Consider the following 23,979-nt stretch of genomic DNA (forward strand, 5'->3'; position numbering starts at 1 on the left):
TTGCAGCTAACTTAATTAAGTCTCAAGGTTTATACTAAAAAAGTAAATATTAGACATGCATAATTCCTGCTGAGATTATATCAAGATCAGTATGGGACAATCTTCGTGGCTGCCATATCGGTATTGTATCGGAAGTGAAAAAGTTGTATCGGGACACCCCTGTTGACATTTTCTGTTGATAAGCTGAATTTCCGAACAATAAATAAATACAAAAAAGGTATCCGGATGATTCAATCGAAGTTGAAAGCGTTACGATGCTAAGCTAGCATGCTAACACAGAATGCAAAGATAAGTGGACTAATACGATCATATTTATTGAAGAAAACATGACGAGTAGCAAAACTAAATTGACATTATAGCAGCGGTGTCAAACATACGGCCCGCGGACCGGTTCTGGTCCAGGAACGGTTTTAATCCGTTGTTGTAGACTTAAAAACTTTCAAATCTTAACATTTCTAAAAGCTTCTAACCTGACATGTTTCGGCGTTTTTTTTTTCCGGGTTAATCCGGCCTGCAAATTGATTTTGTCAATTTTTGTCAATAAATGAAAAACTTGAAATGTTTTGTGATTAATAGTCATTAATAGTCATTGTATTGTTTTATGATTAATAATGATGTTGTGATTATACTATTTTGGACAGTATAAAAAAAAAGAATAATCCATCTGAAGATGTTGTTTTAAAGTTATGCAAACAGATTTTCCTCTTGCAAGCTATAATTTTGATACCCAAGCATTATATCCTGTAGTAATGGGATTTTTGCACGGAGAAAATGCAAACATGCTAACAGATTGTGCGCATGCTAAAACATTGCTAAATGGATCACGTTTGTTTTTTTTCTGACGTTTCAAATACCCAGGCTTTCATCGGGATACGTGCCCTTGCCAAAATTTGTGAGAGTCCCTCCAAAAAGACGATTTATTCGCCGAAAGATAACGATAAGCGATTTTCGAGGGTCTTGGCACCGCCTGCTGTTCGGGCCTTAATAAAGTGGAGTGATTGAGCTCCCTAAGCGCACTGTAGGCCACCCGCCATGCACAACAGCGTGCGGTTTTACCGTTGCCGGGGCAACCGGCGAATGGAGCTCATTGGTTCTCAACGGGGATCCCGCTAACTTTTAGCCGCGTTAACAAAAAAGTTTGACCGTAACATGAACAAGTTTGGACTTAATGCGGATAGTGAGAAACTAGCGAAAGCAGAGAAGATGTTTTGATGGTTTCTTTTTTTTTTTCTTTTGAGAAAAAAAATGGGATTTGGAAGAGAGGCACACGAGGAAATGCTGACTAGCGAGGAAGTTCTAAGTGCATCTTTTCGAGTCCCCAAACTATATATATATATATATATATATATATATATATATATATATATATATATATATATATATATATATATATAATGTGTGTGTGTGTGTGTATTTTTTTTTTACTTTGGGGGTTTATTTATTTATTTTGCCGCACACTGTTTCTCAGACATGGTGTACTTTGTGTTGATTTTTTGCTGTTGACATTTCAAGTGCAGCCACATCAAGTTCCCGTGTTCTTATTGAGCGCAAAGCTGAATAGATCAGCTGAGGAACATTGTGGTGTCGAAGGCCAGCAGAGATGATGATTTTTACTACCCCCGATGCTGATATTAGGTCGCCTCAGGCTGGTAAAGTGGGCGACCGGGTTCGGGGAAATTGCACGGGCTTTGGGAGTTTGCTTGCTAGCGTAGGATGTCTGCGTCCACGTTTGTTTCTATTTTTAAGCGTTACCTTAACTCATTCGTTGAATGATTTTTCAGATTTTTAAATGTCGATTTCAAAAGTAGGTCATTGGTTAATTTAGATAATTAAGTAACACCGTAATCAATTACTTTATATAAGTACCAAAGTAATTGATTAGGTACTAAAGTAATCGGTTACTTTCGGTAATCAAGATCGGTTGCTTTAGGGTAGTAAAGTAATAAAATCCTCCATTACTTTTTGTTCGAAAGTACTTAAGTAAACAAACTGCAGAACTAAAGTACTTAAAGTAAATGCCAATTTTGGTACTTTGTTCATTTAGTACCAGCCATTTGAGCCAAACAAATAATCTAAATACGTACTCGGGATTGAACGTCTCAACAAAATATACAATTACTTTTGTTAAGTACTAAATTAATCGATTACTTGACGTAAGTACTAAAGTAAATGATTGTCTTAAACTCCAAAGTACTCGATAATTTAATTGGTTACCACAGTGTACTAAAGTAATCGGTTCTTTTCGGTAATAAAGATCGGTTGCTTTAGGGTAGTAAAGTAATAAAATCATCCATTACTTTTTGTTCGAAAGTACTTAAGTAAACAATAAACTGCAGAACTAAAGTACCTAAAGTAAATGACAATTTTGGTACTTTGTTCATTTAGTACCAGCCATTTGAGCCAAACAAATAATCTAAATACGTACTCGGGATTGAACGTCTCAACAAAATATACAGTTACTTTTGTTAAGTACTAAATTAATCGATTACTTGACGTAAGTACTAAAGTAAATGATTGTCTTAAACTTCAAAGTACTCGATAATTTAATTGGTTACCACAGTGTACTAAAGTAATAAATTCATTCATAATAATTACTAATTTTACTGGCAGTCAATCCATGTTGTGCCCCGCCTCTTTCCCTAAGTCAGCTGCCATTGGCTACAGCGCATCAACGACTGTAATGAGGACACTCGTAGTAATAAAAAAAAAATAAATAATGGACGTTCTATTAATTTACGAGCGTTTTCATTATTTCCTCAAGCTTTTGCCAACAGATCCCCATTAAAGCCATCCCCATCTGCCCGCAGTCTAATTTCCCCTCCAAATTTATGTTGGGCACAAAGACGCGTGACGTTTGCGGGACAAACGGCGCCGACGCTTGTCACAGCGGGACATGCTCGTAGAGTGCCGTTAACTGCCGCTTAAATGTCCATTGTGGGAAAAAAACAAAACAATATTCTCGAATGGCTCCCGGGGGCAATCGCGAGCGGGGGAGAAATGTTTTCTCTGCTCACTCAGACGTCGGGCAAACAAAACGGGAGGCTGCTATGATTTTCGGTAATTTGGGACGTAGCGCGTGATGCGTGCGTCTAAATATAGACTCTGCGCCAACGAGACGCTTCAGATGAAATACACCTGCAAAATCTAATGAGCCCCCATGTAGACGCTCTATACGAACGCAGAAGTATTCATATTCATAATTATGTTGTATGTATGCATGTACAATGTGCAGGTGTACCTAATATTGTGGTCAGCGATAATATCTCATGTACCACCTGATGAGCCTTCATATGCCACCAGGAGTACTTGCAACGCAATTGCGAATGTGTGCATTAAAAATCTATTGTGCGCGTGTGTGTGTGTGTGTGTGTGTGTGTGTGTGTGTGTGTGTGTGGTTGTGTGTCGGAGGTACGCTTCACCTTTTAAGCGAGCACGCCGAACATAAATGGACAAAGATGAAACAATGGGCAGCCTTGGATTGATTTGAAAGCATCCACCTCTTTACACGTCTCATGTTTTTTTTTTTTCATCGTACATTTCCATTACTTTGTAAACTCAATAAGCTTGATGTGGCGATGACATGCACACACAAAGAAAACGGAAAGATGGAGGTTGAAACCAGCTAGTGATTAGTGGGAAGAGGATGATGATGATGTTGAAATAACCTCTCTGAAATCCTCGCCGTGAGTCATTCGCCAGCGCTCTCACACACACACACACACAGTGTGTGTGCTGCCATCCCCTCAAATTCCTGATGTGATGTCAGATCACAGTGTAACTTTTTTTTGGGGGGCTTTTGAATTCCTGCCCCGCTTCATCAGCTGCCACCATCTGCTGGTGGGAGTGTACGGACTCGGAACTGAGATGACATCTCTCGAACGGGCCGATTTTCGTGATGTGACTGACCTGTTTAGCAAATCTAGTAATTCCCCAAATATAAGACGCTACTCATTATATTTTCTTGTGCTCATATCTTATACCAGTCAAATGGAATACCTTTCCATGTTCTCTAACCGGTGCATCAGTTGGAAACATCATAACTTTTACATGATCCTGTCAAGGTCGCGACTCGGACAGGTCGATTGTGAACCCCGGGACACAGACAAGACAGCGTGGAGTTGAGAAAATGGTTTATGAACACAAAAAGCACGCACCGCCTGGGTTTCCAACAAAGTTACTTCAAAGTACAACAAAAAGATGATAAGGGGACTCAAAGTACAAGTAAAAGAGACTATGCAAAAGTACAAGTAACTTACTAAGACTTGGGGGCAGAACCAGCAGGAGGGCGTCGCCGAAAATACAAAGTAACAAAGTAAAGTGCTGACTAACTGGTAGACTGGAGGCAAGGAGAAAAAGTAAATAAAACACTTAGGCAAAGGAGCTAGGAATCGAGGAAACGAGGAACAAGGAACTGGCATGTACACTGGAAGGCTGCAGACGCAATAATCCGGCCACGCCCTCTAGCTCTGACCGCACCTAAATAGTCCCCTGATTAGAATGAAGAGCAGGTGTGCGGCCAGTGGTTCTGCTCCCCAATCTGCAACACTGAACAACTCATTAGGGACACAGGATGTGACGGATCCTCTCCGTTTTAGCGTGAACAAGGATGGACTCGGACGTTGGTTCAGTCTGCTCGCTTCTGATATTGAAAAGAGTGCCAGAACAAACTCAGATCACATGAGCTGCTGTTAGCAATTCCACCCTCTTGCGGAAAACCCAAAATCCTGAGCTTCAGCAATCTCCTTTATTTATTTATTTATTTATTTATTTATTTATTTCCAGGGTTAGGGCTATGTACTTTTTGTGCCTTTGTGTTACTACACTATAGCCGCAGCTACCGTACCTTGAGAGTCCCATCATATTGTCGCAATTCAATCAAAAAATAATAGCGGACAGTATGCAGTACGGGTTGCTTTTATGCCACGTGACGATGTATTTTTACAGCGCTGCACGAAACTAGTTCCTTACGCGTCGTTTTCAACCTTGAAATGCCTCGTGTCGATACGATCGTAAACCGGCGCCCGTCTGTACAGACGCTGTAAAGGCATTGATGCATTTCTGGAATCACGGGAGCTGCAAGTATACGGGGAAGGTTTGAAAAGAAACATCGGGGGTAGTAGCTATGCTGGAAATAAACCAATAGCGTCATAGGTGCCAATCACTTCACATGAAATAAAGGCCGACTAAAGTAATGGTCTAATTGCAAAGAGAGCAGCATGAACATCCTGTTCTCCCTGCCAAAGATTTTTTTTGTCCGAAGCCGATTCCGTTCCTTTCTTTATTTCATCGCAACGCGTTAGTTTGGGTGGCATATACCGTATTTTCCGCACTATAAGGCGCACCGGATTATTAGGCGCACCCCCAACCAATGACTTATTTTAAAACTTTTTCCGATTATAAGGCGCACCCTCAATTAATGACTTATTTTAAAACTTCTTCAATCACAATATAGTAATACTCAAAGTAATAACACGAATAACTCAAATAATAACTCTCAATAGCATAATAACTCAATGTCTATATGAGCAAAATTGTTCAACTGTAAACACACAAAAGAAACAGGTAAAGATTACTTTATCGGTTCATCTACCAATCCCAAACTCAATATTGATCCATATATAAGGCGCACCCGATTATAAGGCCCACCATTAGCTTTTTAAAAAAAAAATCAAGGCTTTTAGGTGCGCCTTATAGTGTGGAAAATACGGTAATATATTATTCTGACGGTATTTTTACTTGGCTTCCCTTGTGACCCCCGCCTGCACAAAAAAAGCTAAAATGTCTCCCCTCGCTGCCTGAGCTCGTAAAAGCTGTCATGTCAGCTGTCAGGTTGATAGGTGACAAGCATCCGTGGATGGAAGTCAACCAATAGGATGTGTGCGAATATTCCATGGGCAGAAAACGTTTTTGCATTACGTGGTGACGCTTTAATATTGGGCTTGTATGTGTGAGTCTGCTTTGTGTATCTTTGTGCTACTGGAATTCACAATGAAGCTTCTGCACGCGTTTGTGTTCTGCTTGGTCTTTTTTTTTGTTTTTGTTTTTCTCGCCCTATGTATTTTCTCTCTGCGTAGGGTGCGCTGCCCACCACCTCGCCACCCCCGTGGCAGGCACAGCACCAGGCCTTGAACTGTACCGGCATGTCCCAGCGCAGACAGAGTGAGTCACTAACGCTTCTCTGCTTTTCTGACATCTTTTTTTAACGGAAGTTCTTATACTATTTCAAGGCTCACGTTTCTTTTATCAGATTTAAATGGTTTTATGTACAGCAAAGTAGGGCCGGGCAATAAATCGCATTAATCCGATTCGTTATTTTAATTTGTTGTTGTTCAAGATTTGAAAATTACCGTATTTTTCAGACTATAAGCCACATCTTTTTTCGCGTGATTTTAGCCATGCCTGCTTATGGTCCGGTGCAGCTTAGCTGCAGTGTTCTTTTTTTTTCTTAAGCATCACAAACATTTATACAATATCTTGTCTATTTTTAAATTACGCACCCATACCTTTGAACTTCATTTTTGGTAAAAAAAAAAAAAGAAAAAAAGTATGTCTTATATTTGGGGAATTACGGTAGTTATCAAATGAATCATGGACAAAATATGAACTTTTTAATGCTAAAAATGGTCAAATAAATGGGTTATACCTGTAAAGGGATAGTGTGTAAGATTTTGAGCGGTTTTCATTACAAGGTGCTGCAGGTGCTGAATTTGCCATAGTATTAACAAATATGGCCGCCTCCGGAGAAGTGCCACCCCCCATGTAATATAATTGAATGATAACTATATTTAAAATATACTGTTGGTCATAAGCACACATTTATTTGCCCGTTTTTGAAATTTACAATCATTTAATTTACACCTTTTTAATGATAAAGGGTCCAAATCTTACACACTGTCCCTTTAAGCAAGTTATGCACAAGCTATAAATGTTAAGTTCACGTTAAAACTGCCTTTAAATCAGTATTCGTTATTTTTGTACATTTTCTGCTGGGTATTTCAAATAAATGCGTAATTATCGATCCCATTGAAATCAATTTACCGGTAAATCTGATTTTTATTTTTCGGCCATATTGCCCAGCCCTCCAGCACAGCCTGTTTTCCCCGAACGCCCTCCGCGTTGGTCTACAGGTTGTTATTTTGCTATAGAACAGATTTTCTTTTTATATCAGGAGTTTTCATCAGTTGCCGAACATAGGGTCTAATACAAAAAAAAAAAAACGAATACGATTTTGCGCACCGTCCTCCGACAAGCTGTGTATTCTAAGCTGTGCATTCTGACGCATTCTGAAACAAGATCAACAGCTCACAAATAAGTGGCAGGAAATGAACGGATGAGCAGGTAAAATGCAAAAAAAAAAAAGAAGGAAGAAAAGCATGGAACCCACGCCGAGCTCTTTTCAATCAAGAGTGAAATAAATGCGGCGCATTGTTCGAACACCTCGGCTTATTTCACAGACGTCGAGTGCTCTTGAGATTTTTTTTTTTTTTTTGACAAATGCATCAGCGCCGCATTCATTCTCCCAACACCGGTGGGAGTGGAGTGTGCTGGCAAGCCAGAGGAAAGAGGTGGGAAGCAGCCAAAGTTACGGAAATAAAGTCAGGTTTTTCCTGGATTTCCAATACAGAAGAATACGTGTGATTCAAGTGTAGGCTTTCGGCTCCTTTTTTTATACGCCGATATGGCGGTTAGCATTATTAGAATCACTGCACTTTTATGCCAAAGTGTGAAGTCATTTTCCAGAGCTTCAAAATATCTCAATGTAGTAATTTCAAGCGGTGGTCCGAGTGTGACGCAAATGTTAAAGAAAACGGAACCTTTTAACGTTTTGATTCTTCAAAAATTGCTATTTTGTCAGTCAGATTTGATGTCAATAACGCTTCGTCGCCCTGAAATCAAGTTCCATTGCTAATTATGCTAATTCAGGATGTTTAGATTTAAGACCTAATTACGCTGACACGATATTATACGGGACCTGTTAGCAGTGATTAGCGGCAGCTCCAACGTTAGCAGCAGGAAGTAGCACTAGATGCTAGTCGCGTTAGCAGTTAGCAGCGCTCGACTACCTCATTTAGACTGGCAGTTGAATAGACGTAATTGTTCAAAACGTCATTGTAAAATTAAAACATCGTTTTTCTCATTTCATATACTCTGTAAAGTGCTTTTTTTTTTACAGCTGTAGCTGCTGTGAACGCACCGCGCGAATGAAGGTGTATTGTATACAGTAGAGGTTCTCAAACTTTTTGGATTCAGGGACCCCTTTGAGAACATTCCAAGGACCTCATTTGCATATCAATACCCCTTTCTAGAATGTCACCTTTAATGCACGGGCAAGTTTCGATCGCATGGTCGGTAAGAAAGAAAAAAAAAATCACAAAGCGCCTCGGGTACGACCACTGCGAAAACAGGTAAAGATTCAAAATGGCGCAGATGGCACTGAGTGAGCTAATTGATAGAATTTTCAGTAGATATCCAAAAGCTAGGGCTGAACCCAAACCTCGTTTTAAGCAACGTTATTATCAAGAATTCAATAGCCCACGGTACAGTACATTGATTTAAACATGCCTCTTTTTTTTTTTATCTCTTATGCGGCTTCCTGAGTAGGAATGAATCCTTGATTGAATTTGTTGCGAGCGCGGTAAAGTCTCTTGGCCCGCTTGCTCCTTTCTCTCGGATTCCTTCATCTTCTAACGCCTCCTCTCCTCATCTTCCCCTCTTAACTCTGCCTGCCCACACATAATGACTGTGGCAAGGAGTGGAGCACCTAGTGCAGTACTTCTCCGACCGGGCATGGTACGGTAGAAACTTTCTGGAACGTCTGCGGTCGTCAAACAGTGCCGTCAAGCATGCCCTCCTTCATCTGCATGCGCTTGCTTGGCTCACTTCTGTTTTTCTTTTCTCGCGGACGTGGGATGCTGTTTTTCGCGCTTTGTTATGAGGCAAGGGTTTTGGAACATCATCATGAAGTCAAGTAGGATTTGATGGTTAAGATGTGTGTTCCAAGACTTTTGTCCATATAAGGGGGTTCTCTGTTTACCTCTGAAACACCCACAAAATTAAACAAAATGGTAAGGTGTGTATTTGTAGCCTGTGAAGTGACAATGACACTTCAGGCATAGGCATTAACTGGTCTCTACCGCCATCTACTGTCTTGAGGTGGAACACAAGTCAACACAGAATTTTCTGTTTGCTGACATAGTTTGATAGCAGCTCAACGGAATGTTGCAAAAATCTCGGGAAAATCAATGTCGTAAATCCTATTAAAATGCATCTCAGGCATTGTAATAATAATGGTCCAAAATTTGGACAAATATTATTTTTGTTGGGCGGCTCGGTGGCGCAGTGAATAGCACGTCCGCCTCACAGTTCAGAGGTCCCGGTTCAAATCCACCTGGCTCCGGCCTTTCTGTGTGGAGTTTGCATGTTCTCCCCGAGCCCGCGTGGGTTCTCTCCGGCTTCCTCCGGCAAAAACATGCATGGCAGGTGAATTGGAAATGCTAAATTGTCCTTAGGTGTGATTGGGCGCGCGATTGGTCGTTCGTCTCTGTGTGCCCTGCGATTGGCTGGCAACCAGTTCAGTTCTGTGGGGATAAGCGGCTATAGATGATGGACGATTTTTGTTCACAAAATCTGGCACGTTCAGCTGCAATCACATCAAAATGTCCGAATTGTTGCAATTTGAAATTTTACACGTTTTAATCATCTGCCGGAAATTTCAGCTCCCTAGTGCAAAGCACTCATGCAAATAACAAAGGAATGGAATTGATCGGATGGATCGCCCGGCACCACATCAAACAGAGGACCCCCTGTTCCCGAGCTTGCCTTCCATGTGGTCCGATGAATTCAAACGCCGCGTGCATGGTTTCATCTTCCCGCGTGGGCTTGCTTGCTTCCCCATTTATGTGACTTCACCCGTTAGCACTCTTTGATTGTGCCGTATTTCAAAGAAAAAGCGAGCGCTGTGCTCCGGCATCCAAATCAGCATTTTCACAAGCGCGTCTAAACGCGGCGCCGGCCTCGGAAATCCAGCGGCGCCGTATTAGCTACCTGGAATGACGATGGCGTGCCACCGTGACGTCCCTCCTCATCCGAACGGGGAATGTTTATTTCCCTATTCGAATTTGAGCCGTCGTAGTGGTATTTCAGAGGAGATAAAGCGACAGGCGAGATCGGTCGCGGAGGGCGCCGGCTGCGTCATGTGATGTCACTCCAACGCTTTTGTGAGCATGGCACTCGCTAAGATTGCAAAAGGGTGAAGGCTTCTCGGAACATTGCTGGTAAATTTCCGCAGGGAATTTTGCAGGAACGTACTTTGTTGTTTTTTTTTGTTGTTGTTGTTTTTTTAGGATTGATAGAAATACCGATTATTAGTCATCAAGGAGGTCGATAATTGATATTTAGCAAATATTCAGAAAATATGACACTCCATAAACTCCAGCTTTTAAACTTTTTTTGAAATGCATTTAAGTTCATTTCATGCATATTGAACCACTTTTCAGATTTGCATCATTTTGATTATTTATTTATTTTTTTCAGTATACTTTAGGCTTGTAACATTCAAACAAAGTTCAGGGATCTCCTTAGTTCACCAGCATAGATATTGAAGGAAATTTTAAACAGGTAAACAGCGCCCTATTGTTTTTCAACAATAAATCACGATCTCCCAAATACTCAAAATATAAGACCTGTTAAAATTCCAGTTTACTATATTTTAACTTCAAACAAAAACAAAAGGTGCTGTGTTGCAGTGTGATCTCTTATAATCTTTTATAAAGTGAACTGAAAATGAAAAAAAAAAATGTTTTGAAGTTATCTATTATCGGTTATCCGATGTCTAAAAATGTCCGATATTTGTCAGAATCGCAAACCGGCCGAGAAATGATGTATCACTATCAAGTACTGATACCGGATATTGGTATCAGCTTTATACTGGTCTTATTTTAAGGTATGAAGTGTTTAGAAATCTGTCAAATTGTACTTCTGCGACAGTTGTACACGTCGGCAAATCATCTTTGTTCAAAAGAATTCGCTGTATTGGTATTAAAAAGTAAATACTCATGTGTAGGGGTTTCCTAATACGATATTGATAACAAAACAGTGTCGAATTATATCAATCTACATCCAAAATATCCACGTAGCACTCATTCAATTGTATCACTCGATCGTATATTCTAATATTTTATACAAAATAATAAATAAAAGCAAGAATTATTCCTGCTGATATCGATCGCTATCTGTGGATACTTGAGGCTGCAATATCGCTATGAATCATAACTGGTAGTCTCAAAAAACGTGGGATTTAACATCCGTAAGATTAACAATTTACAGAAGAAACTAAAGATATTTATGCTAAGTTTATAGCATCTCAGTTTCATAAGATCCAGTTTTTAAGATGTTTTTGTCTAGGTTTTGCTAACTGCAATCTTGGTCATGAGCAGAGATCCATGCAAAATACTGTGAGCATACAAAATATGAAAAAAAAGCCCTAAATATCTGAGAGGCCCTCATTCCAAACCACCACTTCTCATTATTATTATTATTTTGCTAACTGCAGACAGGTGGACTTGAAAATATGAGCGTTTCTTTTTGGGGGGGGGCTCAGTTGCGCGGCCCGCTGACAAACTGCGGCAAAATGAGCAAGCGGCAGCCGACACGCGCTCCATGAGATGGCGCTGTGTCCTCGGACATCCGGAGCCGGCGCGCGATCGCCGGTGCAGAAAAACAGAAGGCGGCGGCCCGACCGGCGCGCAATCTCACATCTTCACACATCCCGAAGAAATGGCTGTGCTAAAACACACTTCATGTTGTTAATAGCTCCGGATAGCTTCGGGCGGATTGAGACTCATAGCGTAAATAAAGCGCCCGCGCCTTAAAGAATCCCCCTCAACGCTGCTAAGTAGGATTTTATCCTCGCCGAGGGGTCGCGGGTCATCGGGAAGCTGTATTTATGCGCCGCCGCGTGAACACTGATGGTGCATTGTTGGCTTTTTTTCTGACCCCGGCAGCTGCGCCGTCGCCTCTCGTTGACCGGATTTATCTAATAAGCCTCCTCGGCTGGCTTCCGGGCTGCCCGCGCGCTTGCGAGAAGGTCAGAGTTAGCTTATAGCGCCGGGCGTCTGCTGGGAATTCGCCGGGCCAGCCGGGTCACGGGTCCGGCGTTGTGCTTTACAGGTTAATCATTCCAGCCCGGTTGAATTGTACCGCTGGCACTCGGCTGCATTTTTCAAGTGACGAACAAACAAGCTCTTCAACCCGCTGCTGCCATTGTGGGGAAAACATTTCTGGATGTATTTACCCATACTGTATGTTCAAACGTACTTTCAAATACGATCAAATGTGCTTGATGATACGTTCAATCATACTTGTAAATATGTTTGAATGCGCTTGCAAATGTGTTCCAACGTACTTATATGCTCGAACGTACTTCTAAATGTTCAAATATACTTGCAAATACGTTCGAACATAAAACCGTTCTTGAAAATATGTCCGACTGTACTTGCAAATACGTTTGAACGTATTTGAAAATACGCCCACCCGTAATGGTAAATATGTTGATAATATGCTTGCAAATACGTTCGAATGTACTTGTAACTATGTTCAAACATACTTGCAAATACGTTCAAATGTGTTTGGAAATGTGTTCAAACATACTTGTAAATACAGTATGTTCAAATGTACTTAGAAATACATTCATGTACTTGTACTTGTAACTATATTTAAACGTACTTGAAAATACGCCCACTCGTAATGGTAAATATGTTTGAATATGCTTGCAAATACGTTCGAATGTACTTGTAACTATGTTCAAACATACTTGCAAATACGTTCAAATGTGTTTGGAAATGTGTTCAAACATACTTGTAAATACAGTATGTTCAAATGTACTTAGAAATACATTCAAATGTACTTGAAAGTATATTTAAACATACTTGAAAATACGCCCACTCGTAATAGTAAATATGTTTGAATATGCTTGCAAATACGTTCAAATGTGTTTGGAAATGTGTTCAAACATACTTGTAAATATGTTCAAATGGACTTGCAAATACGTTCCAACTTAATCATAAAAACATTCGAACATACTTCTTAATGTTCAAATATGCTTGCAAATATGCCCGAACATACGACATAATTGCAAATGCGGTTAAAATTTTTCACGATTGTATATTTGTTCAAATGAACTTGGAAATACATTCAAATGTACTTGTAACTATACTTAAACATACTTGCAAATACATTCAAAACGTACTTGTAACTATGTTACGGTTCTTACAAATACCTTCAAATGTGCTCATAAATACGTTAATGATTTGGATATGTTCAAATGTACTTGCAAGTACATTCAAATGTACTTGTAAATAAGTTAAAACATACTTATTTAAGCCTCATATATATATATATATATATATATATATATATATATATATATATATATATATATACACACATACACATACAAGTATGTTTTAACTTATTTACAAGTACATTTGAATGTACTTGCAAGTACATTTGAACATATCCAAATCATTAACGTATTTATGAGCACATTATTATATATATACTGTATTATTTATTTAACCCACGTGCAGTATTTCTACCATTTACAAAGGGATGGCACACTCCCGGAAGTGTGATAACTAAGTGATCATACCACGTTGAAATCTGACATGTTGTCACCATCCGGGCGAAATTTCAGGTCCCTCGACTCTTCTTTTAATGCTTTCCCTTCAATATGAAATGCCTATGACGTAAAGATCATAGGAAGTAAAAATACCTCACAAAGGTAAAGGAAGGTTTCGGATTACGGATTAGGCTATTTCCATGTAAAAAGCGCCTCAACTTACGAACAATGCGTGTTACCACATGTCTTCTGAAGTTTCCCAAGGAGAGGTCCCACTGTACCTTCAAATTTATTTGCAAGAACACTCAAAAAAGTCCAGCAGTCAAAACTGTTTACTTCACACCGGCTGATCCGGAGTCGACTCATCGGAATGTAATAAATGGGCAGTGTTAGCCGCCTGCGCGGAATGTCAATAGAACTCCCGTGGCGTTGTGTGGCTCCCCTGACATATTTCCCGCTTAGAAAAATAGCTCAGCACTTTGTGACACGGGCAGTCCTCCGAATTGGCCCGTCACTAAGCGCCCCAAAAGACGTGAATCCAGCCGCTCGCACGGCAAGGTTATTCTCTCGTAAAGCGCTGAATCGGCGCTTCCTTCGGTGACTTTGTCTCTTCTCCGCTCCAGGAATAGTTTGGTGAGTGGCAGCGCAAACGCGCTGTGATGTCGGGAGCAAATAAACAAGTCAAAGAAACGGAGACTTTTTGATGCTGTATTTCCTGTTGCAAAAAAAAAAAAAAAAAAAATCAAATGTCTGTACGACATCAGACTGCGGTGAAAAAAAAAAAAGTCATTTCTGGAGCAGCATCAAAAAAAAAAACATCTCCAAGTCTGCCTCATTATGCTCTTTCATAACTATTTTATCCTCATTTTTTAATCTTTTGGATTTTTCTCCGCAGCTTCAAATACCTTTCAAGCTCAGCGAGCGTTTCCGCACGGGAAGACCAGTAAAAGCTCTCCGCACCGAGGGCCGCAGTGACCAGACCGGGGACGCGGGGGTCCGTTTTGACGCGGCCGACCCGCCGGCGACTCGGCTCCCCGCGTGGCGCGACCCGGTCGCCGTTGCGTCGGCCCAGTTTAGGGGCACGTCTCATTCCGCCGTCAAGTCGGCCGGCGGGAGGAGGCGGCCGCCCCCTCCGTCCAGAGGCCTTCCTTGCTTTGACGCCGGCGGGATCCCGGAGCCCAAGACGGACAACGCCGACCGGGGGACGGCTAAGATGACGGCCCCCCCGGGTCCTCCTTGTCTCCCCAAGCCAAAGATTCCCTGAGAGGCGTCCGAAATAGAAGACCACTACAGTACATGCAGCTGCCTAGTTTGAATATGTAGCGAGATGAACAACTTCCACAGCCTGTAAGTCACTTTTAACAAATGTATAGCAAAGGCCTGAAAAAAGGTATGACTTTAATATATTGGAAATGTATTTATTATTTGGTTTTTGTATTTGTTTCTCCCTAAAAAAAAAAATTGGTTGGGTTTTGGTTGTAAATACAAACTCATTCACTGGCAATCCACTTAACCCTTGTGCAGTATTTTGACCATTTTTGGCTCAGTTTCCTCCCCATCATTCACATCATTTAGCGTGGGGATAACACACTCCTGGTAGTGGTGACATCTGACATGAAATTTCAGCTCCCTAGTGTTTTTTTTTTTTCAATATTCTCCCCTTGATATCGAATGTCGTTGATGTAAATATCAAAGGATAGGAAAAAATACTGCAGATTTTCTGGTCATTTTCTTCCACATCATTCTGGCAGTATTTCTAACCAAAGTAATGGCACACTCCTGGTATAACTAAGTGGTCGTTCCATGTTGAACTTTGACATGTTGTCACCATCTGGGTGAAATTTCAGCTCCCTGGTATTTTCTTTTAATTGCATTCTCCTTGATGTCAAATGGGTCATTTTCTTCCATATCATTCAGGCTGTATTTTAGCCAAAGGATGGTACATTTCTGGTAGTGGGATTACTAAATTGAACATTGACATGTTGTCACCATCTGGGTGAAATTTCAGCTCCCTGGTATTTTCTTTTAATTGCATTCTCCTCGATGTCAAATGGGTCATTTTCTTCCATATCATTCAGGATGTATTTTAGCCAAGGGATGGCACACTCCTGGTAGTGGGATTACTAAATTGAACATTGACATGTTGTCGCCATCTGGGTGAAATTTCAGCTCCCTGGTATTTTCTTTTAATTGCATTCTCCTCGTTGTCAAATGGGTCATTTTCTTCCATATCATTCAGGATGTATTTTCGCCAAGGGATGGCACATTCCTGGTAGTGGGATTACTAAATTGAACATTGACATGTTGTCACCATCTGGGTGAAATTTCAGCTCCCGAGTGTCTTCTTTCAACGCTTTCCCTTAGATGTCAAAAGTCTGATGTTAAGCTCAAAGAATTGGCCAAAATACATCATAAGGGTTGAAATTGTTTTTTTGTTTTGTTTTTTTACCAATATGGCCACCGATGTCAGTGAATGAGTTCAACCAAAATATTTGAGCAAAAGTCGTGTTCTCACGTTGATCACGAGGGGTTACGTTACCAAAAAAACCCGCAATAACTGAAAAGTGCAAAGTCGATTGAACTTTTTTTCCCCCCACTTTTTCATTTTTTTTAGTTTGTTTCTTCACCATAAACAGCGTACGTAAGATTTGCGCAAAAAAAAAAAAATGCTTTGGAAGTGCACATGAACGTAGGCAAAACCCTGCTACACCTTCCACTACCAATCCAGGCTAAACTTAGCTCCTCTGATTTATTTACTCCTTTTACTTTGTAATTTTAATTTGAACCCTTATGCAGTATTTTGACAATTTTTGCATCATTTTCATGATTCTAGAGTTTTTTTTGTCATATTCTTCCTTCATTCTCAGAGAATTTTTGCCAAGGGATTGAGTTTACTTTTCACAGGTTTTATACTTGTTACAAGTTATTCTTAATCTGAAAAAAGTTTAAGCCTTGCAGTATTTTGACCATTTTTGGGTCATTTTCTTCCACTTCATTCTTGCGACACCATCGTCGCTAACAGATAACTGAGTGGTCGTACTATGTTGAACTTAGAGACGTTGTCACCACCTTGGTGAAATTTCAGCTCCCCGGTGTCTTTTTTTTCAATGCCTTTGATATAAAATTGGACAAAATGCCGCACAAGGGTTAAAGCAAATGTTAAACAAACTTGTTTTGTACGTTTCAAACGTTTTTTTTGTTTCACCTCACATGGCCCATCAAAGTCTTTAAAAAAAATCAAATTACGGGCCTTAATTTTAACTTAATTTTAAGTTTGCCTCTCTCTGGCTTAGCAGGTGCCAACGTCCCATTGGCAAAAGTCACTTTCAGTCCCTACCGCTGTCCCTCACACGGCCGCGCCCCCCGACCCACGGCGCCGCACCGTTTTAAAGGTGGTACAGACGCGACCTTTCCGGTGTAGCTGAAGGGCCCCCGGGAGGTGGAGCATGGCAGCTAAAAACAAGTCGTGGCCGAGAAAGTGAGTCATGGCACAAAAGGTGGCTTAGGTGTGAGAGACAAAGCTGTCTTGCAAAAAAAAACAAACAAAAAAAAAGCCAGTGAGTCCGCCGCAGTGAAAGACGGCAGCTAATGAGATCCAATACAAAGACTGTTCATCCGTCCATTCATTTTGTATGGGCCTTGTCCTCATTACGGAAGTGGCTGAGATGGGAGTCTATCCCAGCTGGCACCCAACTTTTTGCCGCTCAATCACAGGTCATGACACCGGAAAAGCATTTCAGATATTTCTTTGAAGATATTACCGTAATTCCCCAAATATAGCATGCATTTTAGGGTCAAATTCGGGTATTTTCTAGACAACCGTGTATAGGACGCATCAACGGTTCGGCTACAATGTAAAAGCTACAGCAAAACAGAAAAAAATCCCATAAAATCTTCCGCATTTTCTTGTGTTCGTATCCGTAAGTTATAGATTTGTTGCGGGTTGAATGAGTTTCAGATTTCCCACGTCAGTGAATGCTACGCTAGTGTAGCGTTGAATGCGCTTCAAGCGGCTGTTTTTCCTTTTCCGAGTTCATTTTGCCATAAATACCCAAAGATGCGCACCATCCCTGTTCCATTAAGTTTATGATGGCGGACAAAAGCTCACAGTTAATAAACGTTAATGAATGTTCTCTCATACCTTGCTACTCTTAATTGAATCAGCTGGAGACATCAGAACGTTTTGCGTTTTAGTAATATTCCCGGACTCGGACGGTGGTTCAGTTTGCTCGCTTCTTATATTGAAAATAAGGCAGTAACAAGCTCAGCTGACATAAGCTGCTGTTAGCTGCAAGTGCTAATCTTTTAAGTTAATGTTTATAGGCCGCACCCATATGTTTGGTCTTCATTTTTGGGGGGAAAAAAAAGCGTGTCTTATATTTGGGGGATTACAATATTTTTAATATACATAATTATTACCCATTGAAACACTTTACTGGGTATAGCGACAGCTTTCGGACGATATTCTAAACGGGCAAAACATCCGAAAGCGAGTTAATTAAACGTATCAGTAAATTTCTTGAAATTACTGAAAATTCTTGCCTGTTCAGGACTTAAAAATAGAAAAATGTATGCGGAATAAAGGCCGTTTTTGCCTGTTTAGACCACAGGTGTCAAACTTGAGACTCGGGGGCCAGATCCGGCTTGAGACTCGGGGGCCAGATCCGGCCTGCCACTTAATTTTGTGTGGCGGCGAAATGCTAATTATGAGTTCAAGTTTTTGGCTAAAATACCAGAAGTATCTTCACTTTTCACTAATATTTTTATCATCAATCTCCCTTTTGAACACTTTTTAGCAGCCTCTGATTTCAAAATATGTAAATGTGCGATGATCAGACTTAAAATGTATTTGGCGTCACAATCACAACGGCCCTCCGACAGAAACTCTTAATAAAACATGAAAATACATTTTTGGGATCAATCAGTTAAGGCTTTTGTCTCCCGCTCTTTTAACTACAATCTGCATCCCCCCCCCAATTGAACTCCTTATCTCCCCCCTACTTTTTTTTTTTTTTTTTTACTGTCAAACGCTCCTTAGCACGTCCCCGCACGGCGAGCAGCCGCGTGTTAAGAAGAGCCAGTGACAGGGACTCTGCTCTCTTCACTGTCGGGGCCGCGTGACCGCTCGCCTCTGTACGCCTCTGGCGCCGGACCGCTCCACTGCGTCTCACACACACACACACACACACACACACACACACACTTACGGGCACTATGACAACTAGAACCGACATGAAAGGAACACACACGCACGCGTTCATGCCAACAAAGACCCCACAGATATGTTTGCTGGTTGATTCAAACCAATACTAAAATGATTAAAATAACACGATTTTTGGATTATTGATTAGAGAAATCCTACAATATATTAGGGCTATATATATATATATATATATATATAGTTAAGGCTGCAAACAAAATCAAATTTTAATCACCATAATTATTCTGATTCTGATTTTCAGCGATATTAACATATAAAAAGCCACATATCCTGCGTTTTGTCATCCTTCCACCAGGGGGCAATGTTTCCCACATGTTTACATGACAGAAAGCCTCTGCGTTTCTCGCACGAATATATTATTTACCAGTATGAAATGGCGTGGAGTGTGTCACCCGATTCCTAATATATAAAGTGCTAGCTGCCAATTGAGACCCATTTCGAAAAATCTGATTAAAAGTAAATGTGTTCACTAAGTAGTTTTCTTTTTTTTTTCATTGGTTTGCACTCAGCAAGTAAATTAGCTGTTACCTTGCGTGCCAATCAATCGTAATTAATAATTGTGATTCCTATATTAACCCAAGTAATCATGCTTATCATTTTTGCCATAATCTTGCAGCCCTAATATATATATATATATATATATATATATATATATATATATATATAATATATATATATATATATAATCTCCTGTCACTGTCGGCCTTGAACTGTTCTTTTTTTTTTGCGCCTTTTCCGAGAACATTCAGGTCAAATTCCAAATCGTCGTCATTCGAATTAGCTTCCATTGAAATAAAGAGAACGGGAGGGTTTATGTTCCGCGGATCCACGGAACAGCTGCTGTATGTTTCAGCTGTGCGCCAAACCGACCAAACAAACACCACACGGAAAGCCCAAAACAAATATAATGGAAGTTGACGCGGCGGGATAGCCAAAGAGCGAGCCCGAAACATGAAAGGCGCCCGCCACGCTGTTTGGATAGCGAGTGGGGAAACGTGGCGTGAGGGGTGGGGGCGTCGCCCCACTCGTCCATGCCACTCAGCGTTCGCTAACGCCAATCCGGAAATCGATGCGGTGTGTTTGTGTGTGTCAAGGATGCGTCTGCCCACGGGGCGAGAAGGCAAACACGGCGTACGGGGTGGGAAAAAAAAACGCTGGGCCAGCGCCGTCCTTTTCCCCACTGCGTGCCGCTCTAAAGCCCTAATCTCCAAATCAATGCCCTCGCTCACTTTAAAAGTGCGGCCAATCAGTCTCGCTCCCGCCCAAAGCACAGAGCCTGAAAGCAACTGCGCCACTGTCGATCAATGCTCAATCGGGAGGGGGAACTTTGTTAACTCTTGTTTTTGACTTTTTTTTTTATTTTGGCTAGTTGTGTTAGCGGGTTTTGCACAAAGAGGAAACGCGGCGGGGCACGATGACGCTCGCGTATTTAACGCCCGGTTATGTTAATTCACGGCAAATGCCAGGATTTGAAGCCCTATTTGCACTTTTCACGCTTTCCTTTGACCTCAAATTGCTCGCAGAAGTCCTTGCCGACACCATTATTAGTCAAGGAGGCCGTTATTTGGAGCGCGTATTCATTTTCGGTAAAAGGTTTTGCCGTGTAAAACGTCAAAACAACAGAAACGTTTCAAGCTTTCAAACAAACAACAAAAGGTGTTCCGAGTGCCAGAAGGATCTGAAAGTTGACTGAAAGTTAAACGAAATACTTACCATCTCTTTGAAAATGCCCCCCCCCAAAAAAAACAAAACAAAAAAAAACAACAAAAATGCAAATGACAATATTCGTCAACCAGCCTAATAGCAGCACTGTAATTACCATAATTTAAGGGTACTTTTCTGGCAACCAAGTTGCCGGTAACACATTTTCTACATTTACAGTAAAAATTTTATTGTTACTGTACCTTTTACAATTACAAAATGTACCGTGTAAAATCAACAAAAAGTACCTTTAAATTACGGTAACATGGAGTCTACATTTACAGTAACAAATTGTATTGCTACTATTGATGTTTTACAAAATGTAAAATCAATAGTATCAATACAATTTTTTACAGTACATGTAGAAAATGTCTTACTGTGATTTAACGGTACTTTTACGGCAACTGAGTAGCCGGTATTTTACCGTAAAATATGGGACACAGTAAATTTTTAACACAATGCATTTTGTAATTATAAAATCAACAGTATCAGTCCAATTTTTTTCTGTCAATGTAGAAAATGTGTAATTTATCTGTACTTTTCTGGCAGCCAAGTTGCCGTTATTTTACGGCGACGATTTTGTTTTTTTACCGTGTAACATCAAAGAATTGTCAGTTCTGGGAAAATTTCCGCGACAATTTCGAAAAAAAAGGAAAGCTTGAAAACGTCGAAACATTTTCGCCGATTTTGACCACGAGCCGCGATCATTAGCCGCTCAAGAAAAAACACAGGCCGTACTCTAGCTGACAGTATTATTTACTGAGCGCGATATCTGATGAAATGACTGACCCGATGCACTTTAAAGAATTTTTTGAGCGAATATAAGCGGTCGTACGTGTTTACGTACTAGTAACTTATCGTGGAATCTGCTGGTTGCATCACTGTGGAAATAAAAAGAATGATTTGTTATTTTGTTTATTTGGAAGTTGATTTTGGACTTGCTTGTATACAAACAATAAGGTGCGACAATAAACAACCGTGTCAATCTTTTTGTTGGCCGTTTATTTGCGAAAATGTGCGTATGAGCGATCGGTTTTGAATTTTGACAGATTGTGATGTAACAGCGGGGAGGATTTATGTCAGATACATTGTTTCCCCGCCCATGATTTGGAAACTATGCGGGCTGAAGAGCCAGAGCCACTTTCAAGCTGGACTCCAATGACGTAAAGCCAGAAGGTAAGCAGAGCTGCAGTGTTACAGCATCATCTTCTTCAAATATTTGTTATTTTTTTTAGAGAGTTGATGAAGTGCTGCCTCTACAAGTGAAAATACAATTGATTTTTTTGCCTTTATGGAAGCTGGCTGTGTTAACTCATTAAATCCCAAAGACGTATTTTTACGTTTTTCAAGATTCCATGCATTCAAACACAGTTTGAATATATTCTTCCAGTTTTTTTTTAAAGTGTCGCCATACAGTTTAAAATGACTGGTACTAAATGAATTAAATATGAGTACTCAATTAATTAATTACATAAGTAATAATTACTTTATGTAATCGATTACTAAAGCAATTGATTACTGTAGGTACTAAAATAGAGTCATGGATTACTTTAGCACTTAAGTACATAACATTATCGTTAATTGATTGCCCCTAGTAATCGATTACTGTAGTACTTAATATCCTAAAATATAAACAAATAATTACTAAAGTAATCCTTTACTTTTTTTTATCAAGTACATAGTAATTGGACTTGAAAACATAAAATATGTCTGCGACTGAAAGTTAACTGCGGGATGAGCCTGCAAATAATTGTTGGAATTATTTCTTGAACCACAACATATTATAAAAAATATTTTAGTGCATGTGACGTACACTACACATTTTAAATATCAGTCTGTTTTTTTTTGTTTTTTTTTTTCCCGCAGCGACTGTCACTCGGGACCAAATGCACGATAAAGTCAAATGATGGATGAGCTTTGCGTGAATGCCGAAGGAGAGATTATCGTCAGGTGTGCCATGGGAAATTTTCCAGTTTCACTTAATTGGTACGAGAATGATTTATTTACTCCAAATAACGTATCTTTCTTCATCGATCTATGCCAGCGACGTATAGTGACAGGCAGGACGATTAAAAGCATGAATCATTTGCACGACCCGTTAAACTGAATTTTTATGTGAATGCCAAAAAAAAAGAACATGAGACGAAAACCAGAATATTGTTGTGTTCTATAGTTGCATTGAGTGAAATCTGACGTCAAAAAATCTCTATTTAAATACTCCATAGGCAGGTTCTTATAACATTTTTTCAAGATCTTTAAACACAAACAAATAGCAATCTTTTTTTTTTTTTTGCTTTGTGTAGCCGTAAAAAGCCGGATGGAAAAGGATTGCGATTTTCGAGTGTTCTCGACTGAAAAAATTAGGCTGGCCTTGAAAAACCTGAAAAACTCTTTTTTCAAATTTGATGTTAATCGCAATGAGGGGCTCAAGTGGTCAAAAGTGGAATTACACCCTAAAATAAGAACATTGAGTGCTTTCTGTGAGCATAAAAATCAGAATGGCAGAATCTCCAACAAAGATGAGGCTGACCTTGAAATCATTCCTGATTTTCTTTCAAATTTAGGGTCAAACTGTCTGCTGCTATCTAGTGGTGAAAAGTGGAATTACAGCCAAAATATGAAAATTAAATGCTTTCCGTAACCATAAAAATCAGAATGAGAGAAGATTTTCAGTCTCCTCTGATGTCCAGTGAAGATGAGGCTGACTTAAATACTTCCTGTTTTTTCTTTTCTTTCATATTCAAATGCGATGTTACAGTGCTGCTACTTAGGGGTCAAAAGTTGAATTACACCCAAAAATAAGAACATCTAATCTCTAATCTAATCTCAAAGATGAGGCTGACCTTGAAATACTTCCTCTTTTCTCTTCAAATTTAGTGTGAAACTAGTGTGCTGCCCCCTAGTGGTCACAAGAGGAATTACAACCCGGGATAAATTCAATTAAAACTGGATCAAATATAAAGCGTGTAGCCTTTCGAGATCCGTTTCCACATTTTCGACTTGCGCGATTTTTGCGGGTAAACGCGTCCCTACGCTATGGAGTCGCGCCTGGAGATCCGCTCTGGCTTCTTTTGTTTTTGTGTGGGCTCCAGCTGCGACTGAGATTCATGTCCCCGGGAAAGGGAGTGTATTAGTAAGAGAGCCCCCTGGCAGGTACCTCCATCACCTCGGACTCGCCTCCCCTCCCACGCATTGATCAAATCCCCGCGTGTGCTTAAGTGCACTGCAGAAAGCGATCTGCCGCCAGACCGAAAAAAAAAAAGAAAAAAAGACTCTCCAACAAGCCGTCTTGCGGTGCCCCTCTTGCGTTTTCCTCATTTGGAGCCACTTCACTTCTTTGAGTGTGCGCCGCACACGCGTGCACATTTTGCGCTTGCCGGGTGTTAACGCGCACTCCCGGCGGGTCTCCAATCCAAAGACGCAGCTGTGCGCCGTGCTA

At 40.4% G+C, this 23,979-nt stretch overlaps 1 protein-coding gene across 5 annotated transcripts in view; it reads left to right on the forward strand.

Annotated features, from left to right (window-relative positions):
• Positions 1–21,529, forward strand: part of ccser2a (coiled-coil serine-rich protein 2a) — a 48,050-nt gene extending 26,521 nt beyond the window's left edge. For 3 of the 5 annotated variants that reach the window (XM_088421811.1, XM_088421813.1, XM_088421812.1), the window contains exon 10: positions 14,514–21,529. In XM_088421811.1, the coding sequence (XP_088277937.1) occupies positions 14,514–14,882 (369 nt within the window). In that variant the 3' untranslated portion in view covers positions 14,883–21,529. Of the gene's footprint in view, positions 1–6,074; positions 6,160–8,750; positions 8,791–14,513 lie in introns of all 5 variants that reach the window. The other 2 variants (XM_088421814.1, XM_088421815.1) reach the window with 2 other exon arrangements.
• Positions 21,530–23,979: the final 2,450 nt, after the last annotated feature.

Source organism: Hippichthys cyanospilos, chromosome 8, assembly GCF_059441005.1.
Source record: "Hippichthys cyanospilos isolate Australia breed blue-spotted pipefish chromosome 8, RoL_Hcya_1.0, whole genome shotgun sequence".
NCBI lineage: Eukaryota > Metazoa > Chordata > Actinopteri > Syngnathiformes > Syngnathidae > Hippichthys > Hippichthys cyanospilos.